The sequence below is a fragment of the Salmo trutta genome, chromosome 26, assembly GCF_901001165.1.
Source record: "Salmo trutta chromosome 26, fSalTru1.1, whole genome shotgun sequence".
Classification (NCBI taxonomy): Eukaryota; Metazoa; Chordata; class Actinopteri; order Salmoniformes; family Salmonidae; genus Salmo; species Salmo trutta.
This window is the reverse complement of record NC_042982.1, coordinates 31,704,990-31,732,930: the sequence shown is the minus strand read 5'-3', so window position 1 is coordinate 31,732,930 and position 27,941 is coordinate 31,704,990. Positions and strand designations below refer to the sequence as shown.

Sequence of the window (27,941 nt, the reverse complement as noted above, 5' to 3'; positions counted from 1 at the left end):
AACTGCCACAACCGTTCCTGCTGCTCAGGGTCAAGACCAACACAGTTCCTCCCCCATATCTCCCTCACTGCAGACAGTGTCCTCTCCTCTCCCATCTGGGGTAGCTGGACTGGGGGGGTGCGGCCCGGGCTCACGGTGGGCTGTGTCGTGGGGGTAGCTGGGGGAATGTAACACACAGCCGTAGGTGACAGGGGGACTGGAGAAAAGTCACACACAGATGTGGGGGAGGGGGGGCAGCCATGAGTCTCTGCTGCTTTAACTGTTGGAGTAAAGGGTTTGTTGGGTTGAGTGTATGTGATATTAGGGGGGGCCATGGTGACTGCAGGCCCTCCCTGGAAGCTCAGTATCTTCATTCGACCACCCCCTAAAATGAGCTAACAGTTCAAACTGAGCATGAAAAGCTTCCCAATCCGCCTTACCGGAATACTTTGGGGTCTTAACGGATACGGACGCAGCCGGGGGCTGGGCGCCGCCATGTTTGTTTACATCCTGAGCCCCAGATTCCTCGTCCCGCCGCGTCGACGTCACCCCTTCGGTCCGCCCACCAGAATCCGCGCGAAACACGTTAGACGAAGCACTCATGCCCGCTTCAGCCGCCATCACTCTAACGTCCTCCCTCAAGCGGCCTCTGGGATCCGACGCCCTGGCGATCTCCTCAGCCAGATCCTCCGACGTCCATGCACACGCACCTCCTTGGCCATAACCGTCCCCTACCTCCACCGTCACTTTTGGATTCCCTTGAAGCATTTTCAACCCCGTTCTTCACCCACGTTAGCTAGCCACCGAAGTCAGCTAGCTGGCTAACTTCTATACACGTTTTTACTTCTGACACCAGTGTAATGACCTGACTACATCATGAAGGAACAATTGTCCAGACAGAGGATGGAGTTAACGAATGGACGGTTTATTAACACAACTTAACACAGGCTACTGTTTGGCCATAGCCCACGCCAAATAAATGAAAGGTACCCTACAAACGAACCGTGACCTTCTCTTGTGAAGCCCAGACATAAGAGAGGGAACAATGGCTAAACCCGGTCTTAACTTCCAATGCTCCATCCCCCTGCCCAACCCCCCTTCACGCCACTCCGCCAACCACCAGGCTGCCCGGTATCCGAACATTCCAGGCATTCCCGTGATTGGCAGATAGCAAGTTGATTGGCATGACCCCGCGAACACTGGTAAGTACGACACAACCCACTAATAGCCTAACACATAACCCACAACTGTCTGTGCGGGTCGCTACAATACTTTCTGAATACACTGTACAGTATTGTAATGAAACAGGCAGGGAACAGGCCTCGAACCGTCGACCTTCTATAGCCCGAAGTCTGTGCCACAGAAGCATTCTCCAGCGGCAGAGTCGATATCCGCGCTTATAAACCCAGGGTATTTACACTATGTAGCGAATATATACAAGAAGCGGGCATTTGAAAGGTCAGTCGTATCATCTAATTAGATTGCAAACTGTTTTAATGCGCGGACTCTGTCTAAAACCTGTGATTCAGTATCATCTGCCATATCCTGGATTATACACGTCACAGTGTTATTGTAAAGTGGGATTTCACTGACTTTTGCAGCAGCAGTTGGGACTAAAACTTTCGGCAAGCATCCATGACTAGCTTGTCAACTATAGTAAAAGGAGCCTGGTCTTGGAAATGTTATGAGAGTACGAAGCCTTCAGTAAAGTGTCGTTGTCTGTAAAATTATTGCGCAGCATTTTTGTTTAGTTGGACATCTCATCTCTTTTTGGTAAAACAAAATCTCATATTTATACTTGAGATGGTGAGGCTTTGTTTCTAAATGTCTGCGCATTTTCAATGGCTTCATAGCATCGTTTCTGAGGCAAGTCTGACAGACAGGTTTTGGTGTGCAGCTGTCATTTTAAACAAATCCAGGGAGAGAGTGAGCGTGCATGCTGCGCGGCAGGGCTATACTAGTATGTGTGTGTGCTTAGTGTAGCTATACTTCGTCATGGCAACACAATTAGTTTACGGCAGCCTCGGTTCAAAATATATCCCATCTTTATCCTAGACTGCAGCATGCATAGTTCAGCGCATTGCGCAAGTAGGCCCACCTCAAATTGGCCTATTTATTGAAGTCAAATATGTCGCGGCCCAAAAATGATATTCATTACAAAATATTCCTCCACGGACCGGTTTTGTCTGGCTGCACTAGACTACCTGCCACCTATTATATATTATACCATTATATATTAATACATAATAGTAATGCTCAACAGTTCAGGTAGTATGTTAATAGATGGTATGTTTGTCTAATGTTTTGTAAACATGAATATTGTGTCAGGAAGACGGCTCTGATTCACCACCTGATAATCTTTATTCAGGGTAAAACATTTCTTCACATTACCAGGAAGTCATTCAGAGATAAACCTAAAACAGTGCTCAACACGTGGGCTAAATACCAGTCGAAACAGTTAAACACAAATAATTTCCATTTGAATTTCACATTTAGATTTTATTAACAATAAATTACTTCTTACATAATGAAATTACACAATTATTTAGTAATTATTTCATCACATATTGAATATTCAAGGCTTACAATACACATACTGTACTCATCACACACACGTTTTGTCACTCGCATGCCATTGCAGTTCTGTCAGTGTGCTGGCACATTCTGTGCAGATACTTCAGGACCTGGTGTCTGGAGGGTTTTTGGTGTTAGACAGGTTGTGCTGGATTTCCCCAAGTGTTTGTTTGTGTGTGCGCGTGTGTAAGTAGCATATCAGTATTGGCGAGGGAACTGACCCCCAGAACACGTCCTCTGTGTAAGCAAGGCCTGTGATTCTGTAGTGCTCGTCTTCGCCAGTCGATTACCTCCAGCCCAATACTGAGCACCCAGTCATGTGATTGTTCTCTTTACTATACAGAATCATGAAACATTCATGGTTAATTTCCATTCAATGCTGGTGGCCTGTTTTTAAAACTTGCTTCTTGAATGGTTTCAATAGGAGGAGTTGCTCTTTACAAAAGGGTGGATCGCCAAGCCATTGTTCTGGGGGATTTAACTCTCAAGCAAAGAAGCGCTTTAAAAAAATGAAAGAACAAAATCACACCCATGCAGTTGAGGCAAGGTTACGATACATTCACATGCTGCCATCCCCTTGAACTGTTTCTGTGGTTATCCTCTCCCCCCATCACATGCATAGCTCCTGTTCCACCGGAGCCTAGCTTTACAGTTAGACTTAGTGCTTTATCATTCCACTGGAAGTAGTGTAAGACATGCAGTGTGTTGGAGTTATGGACGAAGTGCTCTGATCGTAGGACGCATCAGGGGAGCCTGGGACCCTAAACCCTGGAGCCTGGGACCCTGCAGCCTGGGACCCTAAACCCTGGCACACCAAAACCACCGGAGAAGGGGAAACAGTTAACAGGAAATAATGTCATTGCATCACTTCCTCCAATGCAATCCCATGCTGAAATCACATGATCTCTGTCATTTGACCCATGTGGTCCAGTAAAGATTGGTTGGAACCCCCTGGCAGCAATCACTTTCAGAGTGGAATATTATGTGCTTCACTGGTCCTCCTCTGACTGGTCAGTCCAGGTACCAAAAAAGTTGGAGACTTTGGGTGTTTTGGGGGTGCGTCTGGCCCCCCTGGAGCCCAGTCTGGCCCCTGAGGAAGCACCCCCTCCCTGGGCCAGGTGGATCCTCTGGCACTCCCTGAGGTTCTGGGCCCGCACTTCCTGGTTCTGGATCTCCTCTACCACCCGACAGGGGAACCAGCCCCTCTCTCCATCATGGAGCCTCTCACCCATCATCCAGCCTGAGGGGGTGATAGAGAGGAAAAAGCGAGAGATATTAAATAACAGGCAGCCTGGTGAATCTACAGTAGAGGTCCTAGTAATAACATCTCCCAGGAGATATGTTGTCTGGTCTCACCATCATCTGTCCTCTCCAGGATGTTCAGCAAGTCAGCCATCTCAATGGACAGCTCATCTGGCTCCTGAGACGAGTACGACTGAATACACTGGACCTGGGGAGAAGCTGACCACACACACACACACACACACACACACACACACACACACACACACACACACACCCCATGGCCCATTAATAACATACACTATATACACAAAAGTATGTGGACACCCCTTCAAATTAGTGGATTTGGCCATTTCAACCACATCCGTTGCTGACAGGTTTAAAATAGAGCACAAAGCCATGCAATCTCCATAGACAAACAATGGCAGTAGAATGGTCTTACTGAAGAGCTCAGTGACTTTCAAAGTGGCACCGTCATAGGATGCCATCTTTCCAACAAGTCAGTTCGTCAAATTTCTGCCCTGCTGGGGCTTCCCTGGTCAACTACACTTATTGTGAAGTGGAAACGTTTAGGAGCAACAACGGCTCAGCCGCGAAGTGGTAGGCCACACAAGCCCACAGAACGGGACTGCTGAGTGCATAGCACATAAAAATCGTCTGTCCTTGGTTGCAACACTCACTACCAAGTTCCAAACTGCCTTTGGAAGCAACATCAGCACAAGAACTGTTCGTTGGGAGCTTAATGAAATAGGTTTCCATGGCCGAGCAGCCACACACAAGCCTAAGATCACCATGCGCCATGCCAAGCATCAGCTGGAGTGGTGTAAAGCTCACCGCCATTGGACTCTGGAGCAGTGGAAACGCGTTCTCTAGAGTGATGAATCACACTTCACCATCTGGCAGTCCGACGGACAAATCTGGGTTTGGCGGATGCTAGGATAACGCTACCTGCCCCAATGCATAGTGCCTACTGTTTGGTGGATGAGGAATAATGGTCTGGGGCTGTTTTTCACGGTTCGGGCTAGGTCCCTTAGTTCCAGTGAAGAGAAATCTAAACTCAACAGCATACAATGACATTCTGGATGATTCTGTGCATCCTACTTTGTGGCAACAGTTTGGAGAAGGCCATTTCCTGTTTCAGCATGACAACATCCCTGTGTACAAAGCGAGGTCCATACAGAAGTGGTTTGTTGAGATTGTGGAAGAACTTGACTGGCCTGCACAGAGCCCTGACCTCAACCCCATCAAGCACCTTTGAGATGAATTGGAATGCTGACTGCGAGCCCGGCCTAATCGCCCAACATCACTAATAATATTGTGGCTGAATGGAAGCAAGTCCCCGCAGCAATGTTCCAACATCTAGTGGAAATCCTTCCCAGAAGAGTGGAGGCTGTTATAGCAGCAAAGGGGGGGGACCAACTCCATATTAATGCCCATGATTTTGGAATGAGATGTTCGACAAGCAGGTGTCCACATACTTTTGGTCATGTAGTGTATATACCACCTGGTATTTGGTACCTAAGAGTTCAGCTGTGAGTAGTGGATGTGATCTCTGAGTCGGTGTGTGTCATCTTTGTGTACGTCTCACCTGGTTGATGGGCGCTGGTGGACATGAATCGTGTGCGGCGATTTGGCGTGAGAGCACAAATCCACCGCAGCTTATCACTCCTGGCAGCAGCACACAGGAACACATGGGAGATTGATTCGTTATAAACAATGACATACAGAGAAATACTGTACACTAGGTGCCGAGGGGTCTTGAGACTCATATAATACTATTAGTTGTAGTCGCTCACATGCTGGAGGTCTTGAGCATGTAGTTGACAGGCCTCTCCTCCTGGTTCTCCAGGAGTTTCAGGTTGAACACATTGGCCAGCATCTGACCCTGGTCTTCCAGGTCCTCAGTCCTCAGCATAGCCCGCGTGCACGAGTCTAGCACCTGGAACTTCTCACCACTGACACACACACATACATATATAAACAAACAAACCCTGCTGTGAGCACAGGGCAGTTTGGCAGGTAGTAGACTTCGAAACTGCCTGTATACAAAATAATGTGACGTGGGGGAGCAATAGAAAGTCCCAGACTGAAAGTGGGTGTGCTGTGACCACCAATGACCACTAGCTGTCTGTGTGATGATGTCATGTGCTGACCTGGAGCTGCGCTTGGTGATCAGCAGCAGGTTGTTGAAGAGGAACAGGTAGACAGGGTGGTGGAGCTTCTTGCTCCGCATGGTCCTAGTGCTCTTGGGCCCGGCCATCTGCTGCACCTCACCCTTCTTCAGCAACCAGCGGGAGTGGGAGATCACCGGCACCGACTGGAGGGAAAGGGTCACAGTTCACAAGGTCAGAGTTCAACTCAGGGTTATTATAAATCATGGAGATCTTTTTTTTTTACAATAGTTTTTATATTTGAAATGCCAACATTTTTGGTCCATCGACCTCCTTAAAGGATTCAAACAGACAATAACCCTAACTGCGATAGATAACCTTTGACTAAGTCTGTTTGTGCCAGTCTGGCAGTGTAACTGTTTTTCTATACAGAATATTGACATGCTGTCACATGACTGGCAGCTGCAGGTACCTTAGACTTGAACTCCAGTGTTTTCTCAATGCTGATGAGTTCCTCTGTACGACTCATCTTCCTCACACCCTCGTTGCACTCCTTCACAATCTGACATGCACACAAACAAACCATTAAATATAAAGGAACACATCCCAAGGCTCCCTTGGAATTGTTTTTAGTCAGTTAAGACATGCTCCAGAACTTTGGCGACTAAGCATTTTTTAAACCTCCCGCTTTGAGCTGGATGTAAGGGATAATCAATGAGGGGCTATGCGTTCTATGGAAAATAATGAATGACATGGAAGTTTTTCCAAGACGCGCTAAAGGAGTGGAACACCAAGTTGATTATCCCTTTAATACCATGGCTATAATTAAACACATTTGCCACTATAAATATATGTTAATTTGCCAGTAGAAATGTGTTCAACACCCACTGAAGTATCTAGCAAGTTTACTAGATAGCTACAGTAGTTGCCGTGGTAACCAAACAGACCTACTAGTTTAGCTAACCAAACCATCAGTCCTTGCTTGCTATTACGAAAATTGAATTCAACAGCAGCTCAAACAAAACATGTAAAAAGGAAATATAACCATTGAATTCTGACTTGCAAATATACCATGCGTTATAGGGACATAATGGGTACTCTAGAATGCCCTTCAAGCCAATCAGAAAGGAGTATTCAACAATGCCATTGTACAAACATGCATAATCTATAAACAGAATTACTGTCTTACCTCAATTAGCCACAAATTCCCTAGTTTGAAAGCGACTGTTTACTGGAAGCTAAGCGGCGCCATTTTCCCTAAATTTTCCCACACGGGGGCCAGCCCCCTAGCAATTCCAGTTCTAGCCAATGAGTTTCAGCCCTCGCCATTTGAGAGGCAGCTAGCAAGGTGCACAGACAGAAGAGCGAGAGAGAGAGCAATGATGTGGTTAACATATCTGCACATATGTGACGTAGTACCACATTTTCGGGCACCACTTTTGGCTCGTGAGCACTACTTTCAGAACTACTGGCAAAAATGTATACAAAAGTACCGGAGAGTCTTTTTAACAGAACATTACTGGGAGGTATATAATATATGCAAAATGTGAGTCCAATGGAATGGGTGCTGAACCTGTTTCAGAGCGCAAACCCTATGTTTATGTCTATGTTTATGTAGGCTATGCTCCAATTAAAACCCTATGTTTATGTAGGCTATGCTCCAATTAAAACCCTATGTTTATGTAGGCTATGCTCCAATTAAAACCCTATGTTTATGTAGGCTATGCTCCAATTAAAACCCTATGTTTATGTAGGCTATGCTCCAATTAAAACCCTATGTTTATGTAGGCTATGCTCCAATTAAAACCCTATGTTTATGTAGGCTATGCTCCAATTAAAACCCTATGTTTATGTAGGCTATGCTCCAATTAAAACCCTATGTTTATGTAGGCTATGCTCCAATTAAAACCCTATGTTTATGTAGGCTATGCTCCAATTAAAACCCTATGTTTATGTAGGCTATGCTCCAATTAAAACCCTATGTTTATGTAGGCTATGCTCCAATTAAAACCCTATGTTTATGTAGGCTATGCTCCAATTAAAACCCTATGTTTATGTAGGCTATGCTCCAATTAAAACCCTATGTTTATGTAGGCTATGCTCCAATTAAAACCCTATGTTTATGTAGGCTATGCTCCAATTAAAACCCTATGTTTATGTAGGCTATGCTCCAATTAAAACCCTATGTTTATGTAGGCTATGCTCCAATTAAAACCCTATGTTTATGTAGGCTATGCTCCAATTAAAACCCTATGTTTATGTAGGCTATGCTCCAATTAAAACCCTATGTTTATGTAGGCTATGCTCCAATTAAAACCCTATGTTTATGTCTATGTTTATGTAGGCTATGCTCCAATTAAAACCACATTCCTTTGTTTGTGGCGACGACAATTAACCTCATGACAATCATCATTCCATACAAAGCATAGAGAGGCGTGACAAGACTAAGTCTTCTCAACATGATGATGGCGATGATTGTTTTTTAATGTAACACTCAACACCATGACATGCCCTGAGCCTATAATCACCACCAGCACTACTTCCTCCAACACGCCCCAGGCCAGTACTGAACCAAATCCAGCATGCTTTCATCTCTCCCAGACTGGTTTGGTACTGTAAACTGGTTTGGTACTGTTACTGTACCTGCGTCAGTACTGGACCCAAGCAAAGTCAGCACCCCTCACTACTGTACCTGCTCCAGCTGCTGGTGAGCCTTGATGGCATTAGCCTCAATCTCTGAATTCTCCTCTGCCTTCTTCAGAATGTTCTGCAAGCAAACACAGCATCAGAAGTTCAAAGCAAAACCTACATCCTGAATACTGATACTGCAATATGTTAGCACACAGTAAAGCATTATCACAACTATTATTAACTTTTAAGAAGCACCATGTTTACCTGGACCAGCATTTTGAGTCGTGTGATCCTCTGGAAGGGGAGGATGAGGAAGGATGTGAAGGACAGGCCTCGGACACACGGATGGTTCTCCAGCTGAACCATGGCCTCCCGGAATAACTGATTTCCCTGTCTGGACAAAACACAGGCATGTTCAAACCACCACAAAGACAGCCAACACAAAACACAGGCATGTTCAAACCACCACAAAGACAGCCAACACAAAACACAGGCATGTTCAAACAACCCCAGACTGAATCAGTGATGTTGTCTGACCCCATACGGTCCACGCAGAGAGTAGACAAGCTTCAGAGTTGATATATGTTGCAGCAGACTACTACATGAGCAACAAATCATCACACTGACGTCATCCAGGCAAGTCCAAACACACAGACCTCACAGATCCATCCTTCCATACAATGTGACCTACTGAAAACCACAGCCACCTGCTGACTATGACTTCACACTGTCTTGGCAGTACAACCAACTGCCCAGCAGAGGTCTCCCTCGCTAAAGTTAGCTTGATCTCTAGCTCAGCAAGCTTAGTTCTTTCCACACAGTGTTTAATAAGAATTAGAGGGTTTTTTGCATAGAGAGGACAACAATCGCCTTTACAAAATTTTGACGCAAGCTACATGCAGCCTGTCAATAATCGGGTTAGGAATGAGAGGCATCAGTGAAAACCTCTTAAGAATCTCCCAGCCAGCAGGGCTAAACAGCTGCTCACACTAACGTCACCAATACCTTGGTGACTCAGAACACAGTCACTGACGTTCTATATGTCATTAATGGTCGTTAATGCTATGCCGATGATCGCTATATCACATTATATGGAATATGTCAATACAGCACATACCGGTAACTGCCAAAATAATGGAAACACTTGAGTAAATAATGGATACAAAGTACATTGAAAGTAAGTGCTTCCACACAGGTGTTGTTCATGAGTTAATGAAGCTATTAACATCCCATTGTGCTTAGGTTCACGTATAAAAATGCTGGGTAGTCCATTATTTTGGCTACCATGGCTATTCCCCCAAAGGATGACAATGCCCCCATCCATAGGGCACGATTGGCCACTGAATGGTTTGATGGAAGAATGGTGTCGCATCCCTCCAACAGAGTTCCAGACACATGTAGAATCTATGCCACGGTACATTGAAGCTGTTCTGGCTCATGGTGGCCCAACACCGTATTAAATCAAATAAAACGTTATGTCACATGCACCGGATACAACAGGTGTAGATTTTAGTGAAATGCGTACTTACAAGCCCTTAACCAACGATGCAGTTAAGAAAATTGAGTGTTAAGAAAATATTTAATAAAATCAACTGAAGCAAAAAAAAAAGAATTAAAAAAATAAAACGGTAACAAGGCTATATACAGGGGGTACTGGTACCGAGTCAATGTGCGGGGCTACAGGTTAGTTGATGTAATGTGCATGTAGGTAGAGGTAAAGGGACTATACATAGATAATAAACAGAGAGTAGCAGCAGCGTAAAAATGGAGGTGGGTCAATGCAAATAGTCCAGGTAGTCATTTGATAAGCTGTTCAGGAGTCTTATGGCTTGGGGGTAGCAGCTGTTAAGAAGCCTTTTGGACCTAGACTTGGCGCTCCGGTACCGCTTGCCATGCGGTAGCAGAGAGAACAGTCTATTACTCGGGTGGCTGGAGTCTTTGGCAATTTGTAGGGCCTTCCTCTGACACCGCCTGGTATAGAGGTCCTGGATGGCAGGATGCTTGGCTCCAGTGATGTACTGGGCCGTACGCACTACCCTCTGTAGTGCCTTGCGATCGGAGGCCGAGCAGTTGCCATATCAGGTCAGGATGCTCTCGATGGTGCAGCTGTAGAACTTTGAGGATCTGAGGACCCATGCCAAATCTTTTCAGTCTCCTGAGGGGTAATAGGCGTTGTCGTGCCTTCTTCACAACTGTCTTGGTGTGTTTGGACCATGATAGTTTGTTGGTGATGTGGACATCAAGGAACTTGAAGCTCTCAACCTGCTCCACTACAGCCCCATCGATGAGAATGGGGACGTGCTCAGTCCTCAATCATCTCATTTGTCTTGATCACGTTGAGGGAGATGTTGTCCTGGCACCACACGGCCAGGTCTCTGACCTCCTCCCTATAGGTTGTCTCATCGTTGTCGGTGATCAGGCCTACCACTGTTGTGTCATCCGCAAACTTGATGATGGTGTTGGAGTCGTGCCTGACCATGCAGTCATGAGTGAACAGGGAGTACATGATGGGACTGAGCACGTCCATTTTGTGGAATTTCTTTCTTTCTTAATGCGTTTGAGACAATCAGTTGTGTTGTGACAAGGTAGGGACGGTATACAGAACATAGCCCTATTTGGTAAAAGATCAAGTCCATATTATGTCAAGAACAGCTCAAATAAGCAAAGAGAAATGACAGTCCATCATTACTTTAAGACATTTAGGTCAGTCATTACAGAACATTTCAAGAACTTTGAAAGTATCTTCAAGTGCAGTCACAAAAACCATCAAGCACTATGATGAAACTTGCTCTCATGAGGACCGCCCAAGGAAAGGAAGACCGAGAGTTAACTCTGCTGCAGAGGAGTGCTTTGCACAGTTCAAATAACAGACATCTCAACATCAACTGTTCAGAGGAGACTGGGTAAATCAGGCCTTCATGGTCGAATTGCTGCAAAGAAACCACTACTAAAGGAAACCAATAAGATGAACGGACTTGCTTGGGCCAAGAAACACGAGCAATGGACATAAATGGTGGAAATCTGTCCTTTGGTCTGATGAGTTCAAATTTGATATTTTTGGTTCCAACTGCCGTGTCTTTGTGAGACGCAGAGTAGGTGAACGGATGATCTCCACATGTGTGGTTCCCACTGTGAAGCATGGAGGAGGAGCTGTGATGGTGTGGGGGGGCTTTGCTGGTGACACTCAATGATTTATTTATAATTCAAGGCACACTTAACCAGCATGGCCACAGCATTCTGCAGCAATACACCATCCCATCTGGGTTGCGCTTAGTGGGACTATCATTTGTTTTTCAACAGGAAAATGACCCAACGCGCCTCCAGACTGTGTAAGCGCTATTTGATCAAGAAGGAGAGTGATGCATCAGATGACCTAGCCTCCATAATCACCCGACCTCAACCCAATTGAGACAGTTTGGGATGAGTTGGACCGCAGAGTGTGCAAAGCTGTCATCAAGGCAAAGGGTAGCTATGTTGAAGAATCTCAAATACTATTATTCTACAATGTAGAGAGCGCGCGAGAGCGCGCGAGAGCGCGCGAGAGCGAGCGAGAACAATCTCTATAGGCACAGAGACCAATCAGCCCAGACACAAGTAGGGACACATACACACACACACACACACACACACACACACAGATAGAGGGGTGAAGTGTGTGTGTGTGTGTGTGTGCTTCATCCAGATCAGGACAGGTGAACAAAATGTTATTCAATGCAGAGGTGTTCTGTTGTTATCATAGCCACAGCTCAAGGTTCTTTCTCAAGGATTTGTTCTGTTCAGTCAATATGATGGACAGCCACTTTCCACTGTGCTGAAAGTCATGTGTTATTCTGTCAGGTATGCTGTCATACAACTCACAGACCATTTTATTCAGTGAGTACACATACAGTACATAGGTCTACTGCACATAAACCACATAGATAGTCTTACTCAACAGTCAACTCTAAATTGAAAACAATGATCTGTGATGATCAACAGTTTGGCACAGCTGCCATACCAACCACAACACCATCTCTATTGTATTACTGCATAGAGAGGTTATACAACATATGGTACTACTGTAGACAGTTGGAGGGTTACCCACAGAATGCGTCGGTAGTTCTTCTCCTGATACACCTGGTTGATGACGTAGGTGATAAAGACATGGAAGTGCTTGACGGCGTGCTGGTGGACGATGTCACACACCTCTGAGATCTGGAGGGACTGTTCGATGCGGTTCTCCAGGTCCATTAGGAACCTAAGGAAGGATGAATAGTATGACGTCAGCAGCAGGGGACAGGTGAATAAATATCACCATACAACTATTACAGTATGATATGGAATGAAAGATGATTAAGGACTTGTTTGCTTTTTACTTTCAGAAAGCTTAACAGCAGTTTAGTGGTGTCAGTAATCAAACATTGCAGAGAGGATGGGGGGCTGATTAGTCAGACAAACGCTTCTCTTACCTCTCGCTGGCCTTCATCACCTCCTCAATGTTGGAGAACAGGAAGTGCATGTCTGATTGGCTGAGTGTGTTGACCAGCACAGGGTTCTTCAGGAAGTGGGTCTCCAGCACCTCCAGACTCTTGTAGTAGGACGCCTCTGAGGTTACCAGCTCAAACATGGCCTAGAGAAGAGAGAGAAGACACAGGTCAAGAAGGCACTCACTTACCATTCAGGTAAGACCTCTGAACTTTTTACCCTACAGTATAACCTTTCACCTCTCTCTGCTGTACAGCCCTTCCCTCTACTGTATGACCTTTGACCTCACACCTCTTGTATGATGATCTCTCTCTGCGGTAGCTGGGTGAGCAGGCCGCTCTGCTGCACAACCTCCAGGTTCTGCCACAGACTCAGAGAGCGGGAGTTGTTCCTCAGCTGCAGCTGCAGGGCTGGTGGGGACCTCACCCCTAGCCCTGCGCTGACCCCATAGGTCAACCCTTCCTGCTGCCGTCGCTGCTCGATCTCCTGCTGCTTGGATGTGTCCCGGTACTCCTGGTACAGGAAGGCTGGAGGGAAAAAAGGGACAAAATAGAAAGAAAAGACAGAAGGAAGACAACATGAGTCTGAGCACATGGTCAGGTTTGATAATATTATATTATTAGGGATATTTAGCTGACACTTTAGTCTGAAGCCACATCACACAGCATGTGGCCCATGGGGGAATCAAACGTATAACTCACAACTACACTTGTCTTTACATTGACCCCCGTTACCTAGAACTAAAATGTTCCCTTTATATTTATGTGAAATCGTAGAGTTGTAAGGACATGAGTTATTGTGTACAGTCAATTTGGAAAGAATGGATCTCATCTCTTATGCAAGAATGGATCTCATCTCTTATGCAAGAATGGATCTCATCTCCTTTGCAAGAATGGATCTCATCTCCTTTGCAAGAATGGATCTCATCTCCTTTGCAAGAATGGATCTCATCTCCTTTGCAAGAATGGATCTCATCTCCTTTGCAAGAATGGATCTCATCTCCTTTGCAAGAATGGATCTCATCTCCTTTGCATATTGGCAGGCCACCAATGGCTGACTGACTTCACATTTCTCTATCAGTCCTCTTTACCTTTCCCTCAGCCAGTTTCAGGTGAAAGAGGGCTGGATATTTGCACATTGATAAGCGAGGTGGTTAGCTGTGGAGGAGAACATTGGCACTGTGTGTATGTGTGAGTGTGTTCTGTCCTCTCACCCTACATAGAGGTTAAGGTGACGTTGAACAGCAGGAAACAGTTGCATAAGCCCCCTAAGTCAGATTCAAATGCTAACCTATTGTAGGTGGGTGTCTGGTATTGACACTTATATAAGAGAGGGAGAGAGAGAAGAGGGATATAAAGACAGGCAGAGTGAGATGGAGAGAGAGGGTAAGATTGAGAGAGAAGGAGAAAGAGGCATGCTTGAACCAACATGTTGACAAGAAGCACTTTCGCCTGAGTTCTTCTATTAATGCATCTGTTCAAAGGACATCCTTTTATTTACACAACAGAACAGGTGTGAAGCACATGATCTTTCACCCTGCAAGTGTGCAGCACCTGACCTTTGACCTTGCTCTGAACTCATCTATACCCATTACTGTAAGTAAAGAGAACAGAGCCCCGCCACACACTAAACTTAACCTTCAACCTTGACGGATGCACAGTGATATTTTAAGTGATAGATGGATGCAACTTCAGGGAAATCTTGTTCTTTTTAAGGCAATGTCATAGGATAGATAGGTTGTTGTTAACAGCAGAACAGAGAATATCATTACATCAGTGCAGCAGCAGCTCTGGAGGTTGAAGTGCTATGGGTGGAATACATATGTTACCTCCAACTTGCATGGAATTGACACTTCTACTGGCTACATTTCTCACCAATGTTCTTGACAATGTTGAGACTGTAGCAGATGGATTCTATTTTCAATGGTGTTGAGCCCTTTCTTTCCCCATTGCTCACCAACCTGAGTAGAGAGAGAGAATGAGAGAAAGAGAAAAATAAAGACGAGAGATGAGCAAGGAGATGCTTTGACGTCAACGGCAAAGCACTGTTCATCCTATAATTTACAACAATTCGAGGACAATCATTGGAGCATCTGGAGGTCTATGAGAGTCAGATTGAGAGCACTTCATTTCACATTGTCCAAATACCATCTGTTCATTATGTGTGGCCTCCTGACACTGCATGAGAAATGTTAGATATTCACATCTCAACAGGCTACCAATAGATCCTTGTTCCCACAGACATTCCTTCTATGTGAGATTCCATCCACAAAATCAATAATATGCATTTTAAAAAGATTCACATAAAATAAGGAATATATTCATGTCGCAAGATTTAAACCAGAGCCCAGGGACTCCTTTTTGCTACCAATATGGATTTGATAGAAGGTACAGAAATGCTGCAACTCCCACTTCCTCTCATTCTACAGGCACAAAAAAAAAGAGTACATGTTTATCCCCACACTGCCTAGCTCACTACGTACTGTTTTAGTACTTCACTGAGCACCTCTTCAAAAAGCTCACCCTCTTCAGCATATTATTACACAGAAATAAATCACCTGCAACATACTGCACTTTCACTAATCAATTGCCAATTAGCACATAATTACCACTTGCAGAACCCAACAGTTCTTCTCCCCATCTTTTTACCTGAGTTTGACTCCCTCTACGTCGACCCCCTGTTCTGCTGATTGCGGTGACTGCGTGTCCCCTCCGGGCTCCCGTACAGAGCAGGCGGCGGTGCGTTCTGAGAGGCTCTCCATGTCTTCAGTGTGTGCGTGCATGCCATGTGTCCGGTACAACAGAGCGCTAGAAGCGGAGATGGAGGAAGTGGAGCCCCCTCCACACTGACCGCTAGCTGGAGAAGCATATACGCTCTTCCTCCCTCCTCCGCTCCTCATCCAAAGAGGGGAAGAGGCCCCGCTAGAAAGTATGTGTGGGCTCCTGGGCTCCCCGTTGCTTGGCAACACAGTTCCAGAATGGAGTGGACGTGGAGATGTTGGCATACTACATACAACAGGTACACAGTAATAAGCAGCTGCAACAATAAGCAAAAGAGATCTCTACTTGAAGATGAGGCAAATATAACTAACTGTATTACAGTAACAAAAAAAGTATGAAAATGTATGCACTCACTACTTTAAGTCACTCTAGATAAGAGCATCTGCTAAATGACTAAAATCTAAATTTAACTGTAACACTCAGAAAACAGATATTTCTTGACACAATATATGGGACAAAGAGCAGTGCAGCTTGCTCTAGGCTCATCTCTCACTCAATGGAAAGGCAGCTCATAAAAGACAATGATAAATTGGTTGCTTCTCAGTTTGAGTCTGTGTCTGTGTGTGAGTGTCTGGGTTTGAATCAGTCTGTCCTGGCTTATGGCAAGGCTCACCGTCGTGCCCGGGGAGATAGGGGAGTTTTCTGGAGATCAGGGACACTGAGGGTGCTGCTGCCTGACCTGCTGGCTGGGCTGGGCTCTGGGCCAGGCCTCAGAGAGACTGCAGGGCCTGAAAGAGGGAGAGAAGATAATTAAGGGAAAGGGGTGTGAGAAAAGAGGAAACATGCCACACACACACAGTGAGTACAGAGCTGATTGGCAGGTGGTCATGACTTTGAAACTTCCTTTAGATGGAAGAATGTGTTGCTAATAGAGCCTCCTGAGTTGGATTGAGAGAGAGAGTGTGTTTTCACATGAATAACTGGGTTTTCCTCTGTGCTGAACTAGTCTACTTAGTGATTGTTTTTCAATAGCACTGTTTGCCTGGCAGCTCCATTCTGGTTCTATAAAAGCTGCTGCACCACTGACTAACACCGTTCAGGCCTGAATTTCCTCTGGCAAACTGACACCAAGTGGGTGTGTTAAGTGAGTGATTATCTCACAAGAACACTCAGAGTGAAATTTGATTTAGTCAGCTTTAAGCTCTTGATAAACAGCTGTGTGAATCCAATTTAACAAAAGAGATGTTGAGATGTGTCAACAATTGTCTATACAACTAAAACAAAGGACAATATTATATTTTGAATGTTGTACATGAGCTCACAAACACATTGGACTTTCGGGGTGGTAGCATTTTTGGTCAGGAAACTCGTCCTTAGCTAGCTGAATCCTCTACTTCCTGGTTGCTGACTCAGACAGACCATAATATTAACCCAGAACTCCTCAGAAGAGTATAAGCTTGGCAAACTGTCACCACTTAAAGGATTAAGGGAATAAGGTAAATCGAGTATGGAGATGGGATAGCATTATAAGATTCTGGCCAATGGGCATAGAGTTTGAACTTTCAACACTCCAGTGGCCAAGGTACCTCCTGTTCTTTGACCCATCTAATCTTCACTGACATGAAAGAGCTTGATAGGTCAGTGCTATCCGGGATCCTTGGGACGTCCCTACCCTAAACCTTAACCCTTACTTTAACCATTTAAAAAAGTCAATTTTAATGAGGTAGGGACTTTCCAAAGACCTCAGATTACATGGACCAATCTGGATAGCTAGCCTTTCAAATTCCCCTTTTTTAAGATTACCGCCTGTTTATTTGGGGTCAATTGCTTCCATATGTTCCAGGTTATTGTTGTTACAGAAGTTCTATGCACCCACCCATTAAGTAATGAATGATATGCATCAGTTAAGTGCCACCTTTTTCTGCTGATCTAAGACCAGAGGGCAAAGGCACATGTTCTAGTTAAGTGATAATGCCCGAGAAGCCGGTGTTGAGGGTATATTGGCACGGGTTCGTCTTGGACAGGTAACCATACCAATATATCCTCCAAACACCAGCTTCTCTGGCATTATCACTTTCATACAACGGGTTACCAACATATTCAAATAATGATTGACATATTTTCATTGAAATCTTTATGTCCTTATTCATACTGTTTAATACTTCCATGAGATATAGTCCAGCCAAATCAATGGTTGGTACCCAAGCCAGCTTGTCATTCGTTCTATCGGTTGCCAGAGAGGCAACCCAGGCATTAGGTTTTTTTGTTCTACATCTATGGACGCGACCCAGTCGTTCTTTCTAAAATGTTCCGTTGCCATGATGGTTGGTAACGTTCTTATCCCTTGCTTGCTAGCCAGCTACTAACAGTCACGCCTAACAGTGTAGCCAGAATAACAGCAAAGTAGCTGCATTTGGGTTTAATCTCTTGTCTAGTGATTTTTGGGGGATATATCCATAACAATGAGCTAATGAGCAGCTGGAAATTGAATTTCAATGTTGAAACAATGTTGCAAATATCAGAGAGACAGCCAGCAAGGTAATTACAAATCTCTATTGTTGAAAACCCAAATGCTTGTCTAAAAGAAACAGGAGATAATGTCTAGACACTTTTGACAGTGTAGAGCTAGTATATAAATTGCCTGGTTTAGCTGATAAGACAGTGGATTGCGCAGTCAGATGGAACAGAGTAAATAGGCATTTCAACATCATAGATTTACCTGGCGGTAACTTCACCTCAGTAGCTATAAAACAGCCAGTCCAGTCGCACACACACACACACCTCAGTAGCTATGAAACAGCCAGTCCAGTCCCACACCTCAGTAGCTACTGTTGGGTTCTGAGAATATGAAATATACTTATTCCTGTCACTGAGGGAGAGAGGGTAATGTATAACATGTACATTATGTCAGGATATGTTGTTATTAGCCATCAGGGATCCTATGGGAGGGATCATCTGGGAGGAGAAGAGACACTGGTACCAATCACCATGACAGCCTTGAGTTGGGGAGGAGTGAGCACTTTGGGGCAGAGGTCAGGTCAGATGAAGTGAGGAAGAACAGGTATCAATAAGGTTCTGTCTAGCAACAAATATGCATTGGCTGTTCAGATGTGTAGGAGGAGACTCCGCATAGGAGAAAATATTAAATATCAGTGCTTGTGTGAATACGTCGTTGTCTGTCCAGCTGTTTGTTCCTTTGGGAAGAATAACTTGGTTTGGGCTTTCATAGTGTCCGTTGAGTTCTTACTCTGATAATTAGAACCAAACACCACGAAACAGCCAGTCCAGTCCCCCACACACACACACCTCCGTAGCAATGAAACAGACAGTCCACTCCCACACACCTTAGTGGCTAGGAAAAACAGCCATTCCAGTCCCATACAAGGGCACCCACTGCACTTGTTCATAGCAACATAGAGAAAAAACATCCACAATCCAGCACTAAAAATGCAGCTGTCCCAGTACTGTAAGATCATCCACAACAAACTCCTTACTAGCCAACATGTAGGTCATTTATACAAACATCAACCTATCTAAACTCATCCAACCATTACTGTACATCATTCCTGTAGATTCAAGATTGTTTTGAGAGCATATGGGGAATGAAAAAGTTAAACAATTATTATACAACTCCCATAATAAGAAAGAGCACTTGGACAGAGATAAGATAATCCCCAAAGTGAAAATCGTAGCCAGCTTTGACTATAGGTTGAATAATGGTTTGACTTCATCTCAAAGGACTCAAATCCTTCAAGAATGAAATGTCAACGGCTACAGTCTTTGATGCTTAGGTCATCTAAGAGTATCACCTCTTCTCATCCTATTTTAGAATGGTCCCATATGTTTTATGAAAAGTTATACAACGTACTCTTGTTTAACTAGGGCACCTGACTCCTGACCTAACTGGTCATAAATAAAGCCATTTCCCTCACATCCTAAAAGCCTATCCCACAGGCTGGGCAAAGTCTACCAGGGACCAGGAAAGAGTCCTGGAGAAATGAACGGTCTGTCTATTCCTGGAAACCTGCACCACGTACAGGTGTCACCTTTATTTGGGGATATAAACAAAAATGGGGGGGGATGGTTGTGTCACAACTTATGGATGAGCCCCCACTTGTCACAGGCTGGCTCATAACCTGTGGCAAAAATGAGAGGACATCAACAACTGGTATAGGCCAATTCAAAAGTTCTTTATAGTTAATAGTTTTGTTTTATAATAAACAAAGAAAAAGGAATGAGGTGTGGAAATGTCATAATGTAAGGTGCATGGATGCGTGAATGTGTGTGTTAACATGACTGAATGGAAACTAACTAAACCAACAAAGGAACAAACAAAACCAGATCATACCTGGAGAAGCAGGTAGAAAGAGAGCAAGCGAAGCAAGCCAGGACAAGACAGAGAGGTTAGTGGAGCAGTTTGTTAAATACCCTGAGCCCAGGTGGCTCCAATCACACCAGCTGCAATCACTAACGACCCTCCTCTGCCTGCAGGGGGAACCACCCCTGCACTGCAGAGGAGAAGCCGTGACAGTTGAAATAAAAACAGCATGCAATACTGCCATAGAATGCACTAGTGTAGTCACACAGTTCATTGTCCATTGGCCTACACATTCATGTATCTGAATACTTTGTTGACAATAGCAATATATTATGGTATGTAGTAAATGTTAACAACCCACTGGGAACAGACGTCAGTTCAACGTCTAGTTTTGATTTTCACTTGGTTGAGTTGTCAACTAGTGGGAATTTAACTTGAATTCAATGTGAAGTCAACAACAAAAAATGTCACCCTGTTATTGAATTTCAGTTAATAGAAAACTAAATTCCCTTACGGGTTGATGACTTTTTGTAAATCCAATCAGTTTTCCAAGTTGATTCAACGTCATCACATTGTAATTATGTGGAAACAACGTTGATTCAACCATTTTTTGCCCAGTGGGAAAGGTGCATTTCAGTGGTGGTAGCTCTCCTCTCCAGCCTCAGGCTATATGAAGCTTGTAAGCTGGAGGTTAAAGGCGGGTAGCTAGAAGAACACTGGAACCGGTTCCTCTGGTTTCATTAGCTTTCAGGACCGGCCGACTGTCAAGCCTGTGTTCTCTGTAGAACAATACAACTGCTCCTGTTCTGTGGTCTATGGAACACCACAGAATAACAACTATTTCTATTTTTGACAACTTTTACTGCACCACATTCCTAAAGAAATAAGGTACTTTTTATTCCATACATTTTCCCTGACACCCAAAAGTACTCCTTACATTTTGATTGCTTAGCAGGATAGGAATATTTTCCAATTCACACACTTATCAAGAGAACATCCCTGGTCATCCTTACTGCCTCTGATCTGGCAGGCTCATTAAACACAAATGCTTAGTTTGTAAATGATGTCTGAGCCCCTGGTTATCTGTAAATAAAATAAAAATGTTAAAAAATTCATGCAATCTGTTTTGCTTAAAGGGATACTTCAGGATTTTGGAAATTAAGCCCTTTATCTACTTCCCCAGAGTCAAATGAATTCGTGGATACAATTTTTGTATCTGTGTGCAGTTTGAGGGAAGTAGCTAACAAGCGTTACCAATTGCTAACTAAACTCAGCAAAAAAAGAAACGTCCCTTTTTCAGGACCCTGTCTTTCAAAGATAATTTGTAAAAATCCAAATAACTTCACAGATCTTCATTGTAAAGGGTATAACCTCTTCACTATAGGGGGCAGTATTTTCACGGCCGGATGAAAAACGTACCCAAATTAAACTGTCTCCTACTCAGACTCAGAAGCTAGGATATGCATATTATTAGTAGATTTGGATAGAAAACACTGAAGTTTCTAAAACTGTTTGAATGATGTCTGTGAGTATAACAGAACTCATATGGCAGGCAAAAACCTGAGAAAAATCCAACCAGGAAGTTTGACCTCACATGGTTGTAGTCATTTCAAATTATGTTCTATCTAAACTACAGTGTCTGTGATGTCATATTGCACTTCCTAAGGCTTCCACTAGATGTCAACAGTCATTAGAACTGTTGAGGCTTCTACAATGCAATTTGATTGAATAATACCCGGAACAGTAAGTGGTCGACCTGGTGTCATTGACTTACCTCGTGCGCGCTCACGTAGGGCTAGCCATTTTTATTTTTCTTCTGTAATGAATCTGCTATTGTACGGTTGGAATATTATCAAAATTCTACGTTAAAAACACCCTAAAGATTGATTGTGAACATGGTTTGATATGTTTCTACAAACGCTGAGGGAACTTTATAACTTTTCGTCGACGGTGGATAGATGCATTTTGGAATGGTGATCTGGACGCGCCATCAAAACAGATTTATTTCGACATAAATTATGGACTTTATCAAACAAATTCAAACAATTCTACATTTCTTGTGGAAGTGGGAGACCTTCCGAGTGCATTCAGCCCGAAGATCAGCAAAGGTAAGATAATATTTTTAACATATTTCAGCGTTTTGTGGATGCTGTGGCTGGACGGCTAACTGAATAGCTTGGGGCTCAGTACTCAGAATATTGAACAATGTGCTTTCTCCGTAAAGTCATTTTGAAATCTGACAAAGCGGTTGCATAAAGGAATAGTTAATCTATACTTCTTTAATTAATTGTTATATATTTTGTCAACTTTTATGATGAGTATTTCTGTAAATTATGGTGCCCGTTCACCGGAAATTCTGGGGTGAATACATTTTCTGAACGTCACGCGCCAATGTAATTTTTTTTGGGGGGATATAAATATGAACTTGATGGAACAAAAAATGCATGTATTGTCTAACAATGTGGGTGTCATCTGATGAAGATCGTCGAAGGTTAGTGCATCATTTTAGCTGGTTTTGTGCTTTTGGACGGCTACCCTTGCTTGGAAAATGGCTGTCCTTGCTAGGAAAATGGCTGTGTTGTTTTTTTTTGCTGTGGTGGTATCCTAACATAATCTAATGTTTTGCTTACGCTGTAAAGCCTTTTTGAAATCGGATAATGTGGTTGGATTCAGGAGAGGTTTATCTTTCAAATGGTGTAAAATAGTCGTATGTTTGAGAAAATTTAATTGTGGTATTTTAGTTGTTTTTGTATTTCGCGCCAACGATCCCATTGGCTGTTGGCTAGGGGTTCCGCTAGCGGAACGCCTAGATGTAAGAAGTTAAACACTGTTTCCCATGCTTGTTCAATGAACAATTAATGAACATGCACCTGTGGAACAGTCATTAAGACACTAACAGCTTACAGACGGTAGGCAATTAAGGTCACAGTTATGAAAACTTAGGACACTAAAGAGGCCTTTCTACGGACTCTGAAAAACACCAAAAGAAAGCTGCCCAGGGTCCTGTCACACTCGTCGCAGTGAGGGGACCAAGATGCAGCGGGTATGTGAATCATCTTCTTGTTTATTAAAGAAATGAACACTGAACAAAAGACAGACAAACAGTTCTGTAAGGTACACAGACAATACATGGAAACAAACACCCACAAAACACAAGCTGAAACCCCTACTTAAATATGGCCTCCAATTAGAGGCAACGAAGAACAGCTGCCTCCAATTGAAGGCCAAACCAAAACCCTGAACATAGAAATACATGACATAGAACAGTAGCCAAAAATCCCAACAACACAAAACAAACACACCCCTGCCACATCCTGACCATACTACAATAACAAAATTACCCCTTTACTGGTCAGAATGTGACAGGTCCCTGCTCATCTGTGTGAACATGCCTTAGGCATGCTGCAAAGAGGCATGAGGACTGCAGATGTGGCCAGGGCAATAAATTGCAATGTCCATACTGTGAGACTCCTAAGACAGCGCTACAGGGAGACAGAGGCAGAGGCAGAACAGTGGTGTAACAACACCTGCACAGGATCGGTACATCCGAACATCACACCTGCGGGACAGGTACAGGTTGGCAACAACAACTGCCCGAGTTACACCAGGAATGCAGAATCCCTCCATCAGTGCTTAGGCTGTCCGCAATAGGTTGAGAAAGGCTGGACTGAGAGCTTGTAGGCCTGTTGTAAGGCAGGTCCTCACCAGGCATCACCGGCAACAATGTTGCCTATGGGCACAAACCCACCGTCGCTGGACCAGGCAGGACTGGCAAAAAGTGCTCTTCACTGACGAGTCGCGGTTTTGTCTCACCAGGGGTGATGGTCGGATTCGCATTTATCGTTGAAGGAATGAGCATTACACCGAGGCCTGTACGCGAGATCGATTTGGAGGTGGAGGGTTCATCATGGTCTGGAGCAGTGTGTCACAGCATCATCGGACTGAGCTTGTTGTCGTTGCAGGCAATCTCAACGCTGTGCATTACAGGGAAGACATCCTCCTCCCTCATGTGGTACCCTTCCTGCAGGCTCATCCTGACATGACCCTCCAGCATGACAATGCCACCAGCCATACTGCTCGTTCTGTGTGTGATTTCCTGCAAGATAGGAATGCCAGTGTTCTGCCATGGCCAGCGAAGAGCCCAGATCTCAATCATATTGAGCACGTCTAGGACCTGTTGGATCGGAGAGTGAGGGTTAGGACCATTCCCCCCAGAAATGTCTGGAACTTGCAGGTGCCTTGCTGGAAGAGTGGGGTAACATCTCACAGCAAGAACTGACAAATCTGGTGCAGTCCATAAGGAGGAGATGCACTGCAGTACTTAATGCAGCTGATGGCCACACCAGATACTGACTGTTACTTTTGATTTTGACCCCCTCTTTGTTCAGGGACACATTATTCAATTTCTGCTAGTCACATGTCTGTGGAACTTGTTCAGTTTATGTCTCAGTTGTTGAATCTTGTTATGTTCATACAAATATTTACACATGTTAAGTTTACTGAAAATAAACGCATTTGACAGTGAGAGGACGTTTATTTTTTTGCTGAGTTTAGCATTAGCACAATGACTGGAAGTCTATGGTATCTATATCGCAATGACTGGAAGTGTGTGGTAACTGCTAGCATGTAGAAAATATCGTAGACTTCCAGTCATTGCTCTAACACCAGTTTGCATTGGCTCGCGAATACCTCTAACTTCCTTCATACTGGATGCAGAGACATAAAAAAGGTATCCACGAGTTCATCTGACTCTGGGGAAGTAGAAACAGGGTTTCATTGCCAGAATCCCGAAGTATTCCTTTAATATAAGGAATTTGAAATTATTTAAACTATTACTGTTGATGCTTAAGTATACACTATATATACACAAAAGTATGTGGATACCCCTTCAAATTAGTGTATTTGGCTATTTAAGCCACACCGTTGCTGACAGGTGTATAAAAATTGTGCAAACAGCCATGCAATCTCGATAGACAAACATTTGCAGTTGAATGGCCTTAGTGAAGAGCTCAGTGACTTTCAACGTGGCACCTTCATACGATGCCACCTTTCCAACAAGTCAGTTCATCAAATTTCTGCCCTGCTAGAGCTGCCACAGTCAACTGTAAGTCCTGTTATTGTGAAGTGGAAACGTCAAGGAGCAACAACAGCTCAGACACAAAGTGGTAGGCCACACAAGCTCACAGAATGGTACCGCCGAGTGCGGAAGCGCGTAGTGCCTAAAAATCATCTGTCCTCGGTTGCAACACTCACTACTGTTCCAAACTGACTCTGGAAGCAACATCAGCACAAGAACTGTTCGTCGGGAGCTTCATGAAGTGGGTTTCCATGGCCGAGCAGCTGCACACAAGCCTAAGATCACCATGCTCAATGCCAATCGGTGTTAAGGAACTTGACTGGCCTGCACAGAGCCCTGACCTCAACCCCATCAAACACCTTTGTGATGAATTGGAATGCAGACTGCGAGTCAGGCCCAATCGCTCAACATCAGTTGTGGCTGAATGGAAGCAAGTCCCAGCAGCAATGTTTCAACATCTAGTGGAAATCCTTCACAGATGAGTGGAGGCTGTTACAGCAGCAAAGGGGGGACCAACTCCATATTAATGCTGATGATTAATGATGAGCAGGTGTCCACATATTCTTGGTCATGTAGTGTACTTTAGCAATTAATTTACTTTTGATACTTAAGTATATTTCAAACCAAACACTTTCCGACTTTCACTCAAGTAGTATTTTACTGGGTGGCTTTCACTTTTATTTGAGTCATTTTCCACTAAGGTATCTTTCCTTTTACTCAAGTATGAAAATTGGGTCATTTTTTCACCACTACTAAAGAGATCCAGTTAACCAACCAGCTCAGGTTTAAACTCTAGAATTAGGGCCTTACATGAAATTAGATGGAGACAAACTTTAGAACTTTCCTAAAACTGCTGTAGACATAGATTATCAGATTTCCATGCTACCTAAATCCCAGGTATTTTCAAACTGAATGAGTTATTGTATTCTCAAACTTAATGACTCTCCACTGTAGCATACAAAAGACACAGACACTTGGTGAAATTCCGAGCGGAAGGGAAGAGGGGGGTATTCTATTCTTACTGTCAGGTTGTTCTGACGAGGCCATCCTCTTCTTCCTCATGGAACGGTAGAAGCGGGAGTTCCTGCGGATGGGGGCGATGACCCTGTCATCCTCCTCATCCTCCTCGTGATTGCTGGAGTGCACGGCTGCTGCGGGCCGCTTCTCAGGGGGCTCCTGTGACTTTTGACCCCACTTGCCCCTGAACAGGGCCGTCATCGCCATGACAACGAGCTCCAAGCTCCGTTTGGGGTGTGTGTCCCACTCCTGTTCTCAGATCCGGGACTGTGGGGTTGTTCCTGTAGGGTTTGGCTTCAGGGCAGAGGGGAGTGTAGAATCCATCAAACGTTAGCCTGAATCAAGGAGCAAATCCATCCCTGTCAATCTCAAGTCCCGGTGAGGCAACACAACAACACAGCACACACTTCAGGGCTCATTCTCACATAGGTTAACAACTGCATGGCACACTGAGGCCAGTAGCTCTCTCTCTCTCTCTCTCCTCCCCCTGCCTGTGGGGCAGGAGTGTTGTTAGTTACCCATGGAGCCAATCAGAGTCAGCCCCCTCTCTCCTTAAGCTAAATGATTCCGTGTATAACCCGCCCTCTCTTTTTCTTTCTCCCTCTATCCTTCTCACCCAGTCGTATTCAAACTTTTGCAACGAGGGCCCCATTTCTTCCGCCAGAATTTCTGGGGACCCCATTTTTTCCCCCTTGCAATAATTTCTTATAACCCCACCCCAAATACAAAGACACAACCTTAAAATTAGTACAATTCGATTTTTAAATCAACAAATAACTTTTTTTTTTCTTTACATTTTCATCTCTTATCAAAATGGAAAGAAACCAATAAATACATTTTCTAATTATCTTTCTCAAAAACTTTTGTATATTGTCCCATACAATAACCTGTACTCTTAATTTGTATTTTATTTTGAAAACACCACTGCAGACCCTACTTTCATTCCAGAGCCTAGCCTGGCCTCACCTGCATGTCTGACTGTCTCGGCTCTGCTCTTCTGTGCCCTGGAGAACCAGAAAAGCCACTTACCTGTGCCAGGGAACACTGATCCCTCCTTTAGGACTTTTCTTTATATCCCTCCTCTCAAGATCTTCGATGTGTTCCCCAGTGGTGTATACCATATATTCTCCTGTATAGGGGTTATTATCGCACCTCAGAGAACACATTAAAAGCCAGTACACCTGCCAGTTCTCCTGTAGGTCCTCCAGTGTGGTACAAAACTGCGTCTCCAACTGACGTGTCGCGTGTTGTCCTGCTTGTCGTGTGGCGGCCTCTCTAAACCCGCTCCCCGCTGCCTTCCTTATCTCCAGGTAGCTGACCAATAGAGTTCAAAGTTCGCTCTATATTTCTCCACGCAGCAGCAGCAGATAGTATTCCAGGGCTCCATTATGACATAATGCAGAGAAAGAGACTCAGCGAGGCCTCGTATGAGCAGAGTGCTCGCCTCGAACCATCAAACTCCCTCCCTCTAATCAGACCAGGCGGAAAGGGGCTGGGGGTCAAACACATTTACACAACATCCAAAAGATAGGGGAAGAAAGGCTGACAGAGTAACAACACAAGCTCTCTGAAGCTGCATGTCTTATACAGAACGCCACAGGAATATCTGTTTCTGTCTTGATCATCCAACCACAATAGTTATTGTGTCATTAAGAAATATACTCATTTCTAAAAATAGATTAGAGGCACAATAAGGCACAGAGATCTTCTTGACGTCTCAATAATAACAGAAACAATCTCACGTCACATCAACAAAACAACAATGGGGATGGATTTAGGAAGGCACAGTCACCACACCTTTCCAGACT

General features: G+C 44.3%; 1 protein-coding gene across 3 annotated transcripts; it reads right to left on the bottom strand.

The window, feature by feature from the left end:
• Positions 1 to 2,451: 2,451 nt before the first annotated feature.
• LOC115163658 (ephexin-1) lies at positions 2,452 to 27,941 on the bottom strand. Of its 3 annotated transcripts, none has more exons than XM_029715710.1 (16): positions 27,163 to 27,941; positions 26,139 to 26,468; positions 16,395 to 16,509; positions 15,650 to 16,006; positions 14,876 to 14,961; positions 13,293 to 13,528; positions 12,986 to 13,146; positions 12,622 to 12,774; positions 8,802 to 8,931; positions 8,599 to 8,673; positions 6,379 to 6,468; positions 5,949 to 6,112; positions 5,592 to 5,750; positions 5,384 to 5,463; positions 3,910 to 4,014; positions 2,452 to 3,793 (listed from the first exon to the last, which is right to left on the bottom strand). In XM_029715710.1, exons 2-16 carry the CDS (start codon positions 26,338 to 26,340, stop codon positions 3,543 to 3,545), a joined length of 2,364 nt encoding a protein of 787 aa, XP_029571570.1. In that variant the 5' UTR covers positions 26,341 to 26,468; positions 27,163 to 27,941; the 3' UTR covers positions 2,452 to 3,542. The 3 variants fall into 3 exon arrangements, with proteins under 3 accessions (XP_029571570.1, XP_029571571.1, XP_029571569.1); XM_029715711.1 differs by lacking the exon at positions 27,163 to 27,941 and adding an exon at positions 27,100 to 27,125; XM_029715709.1 differs by lacking the exon at positions 27,163 to 27,941 and having other exon boundaries at positions 26,139 to 26,710.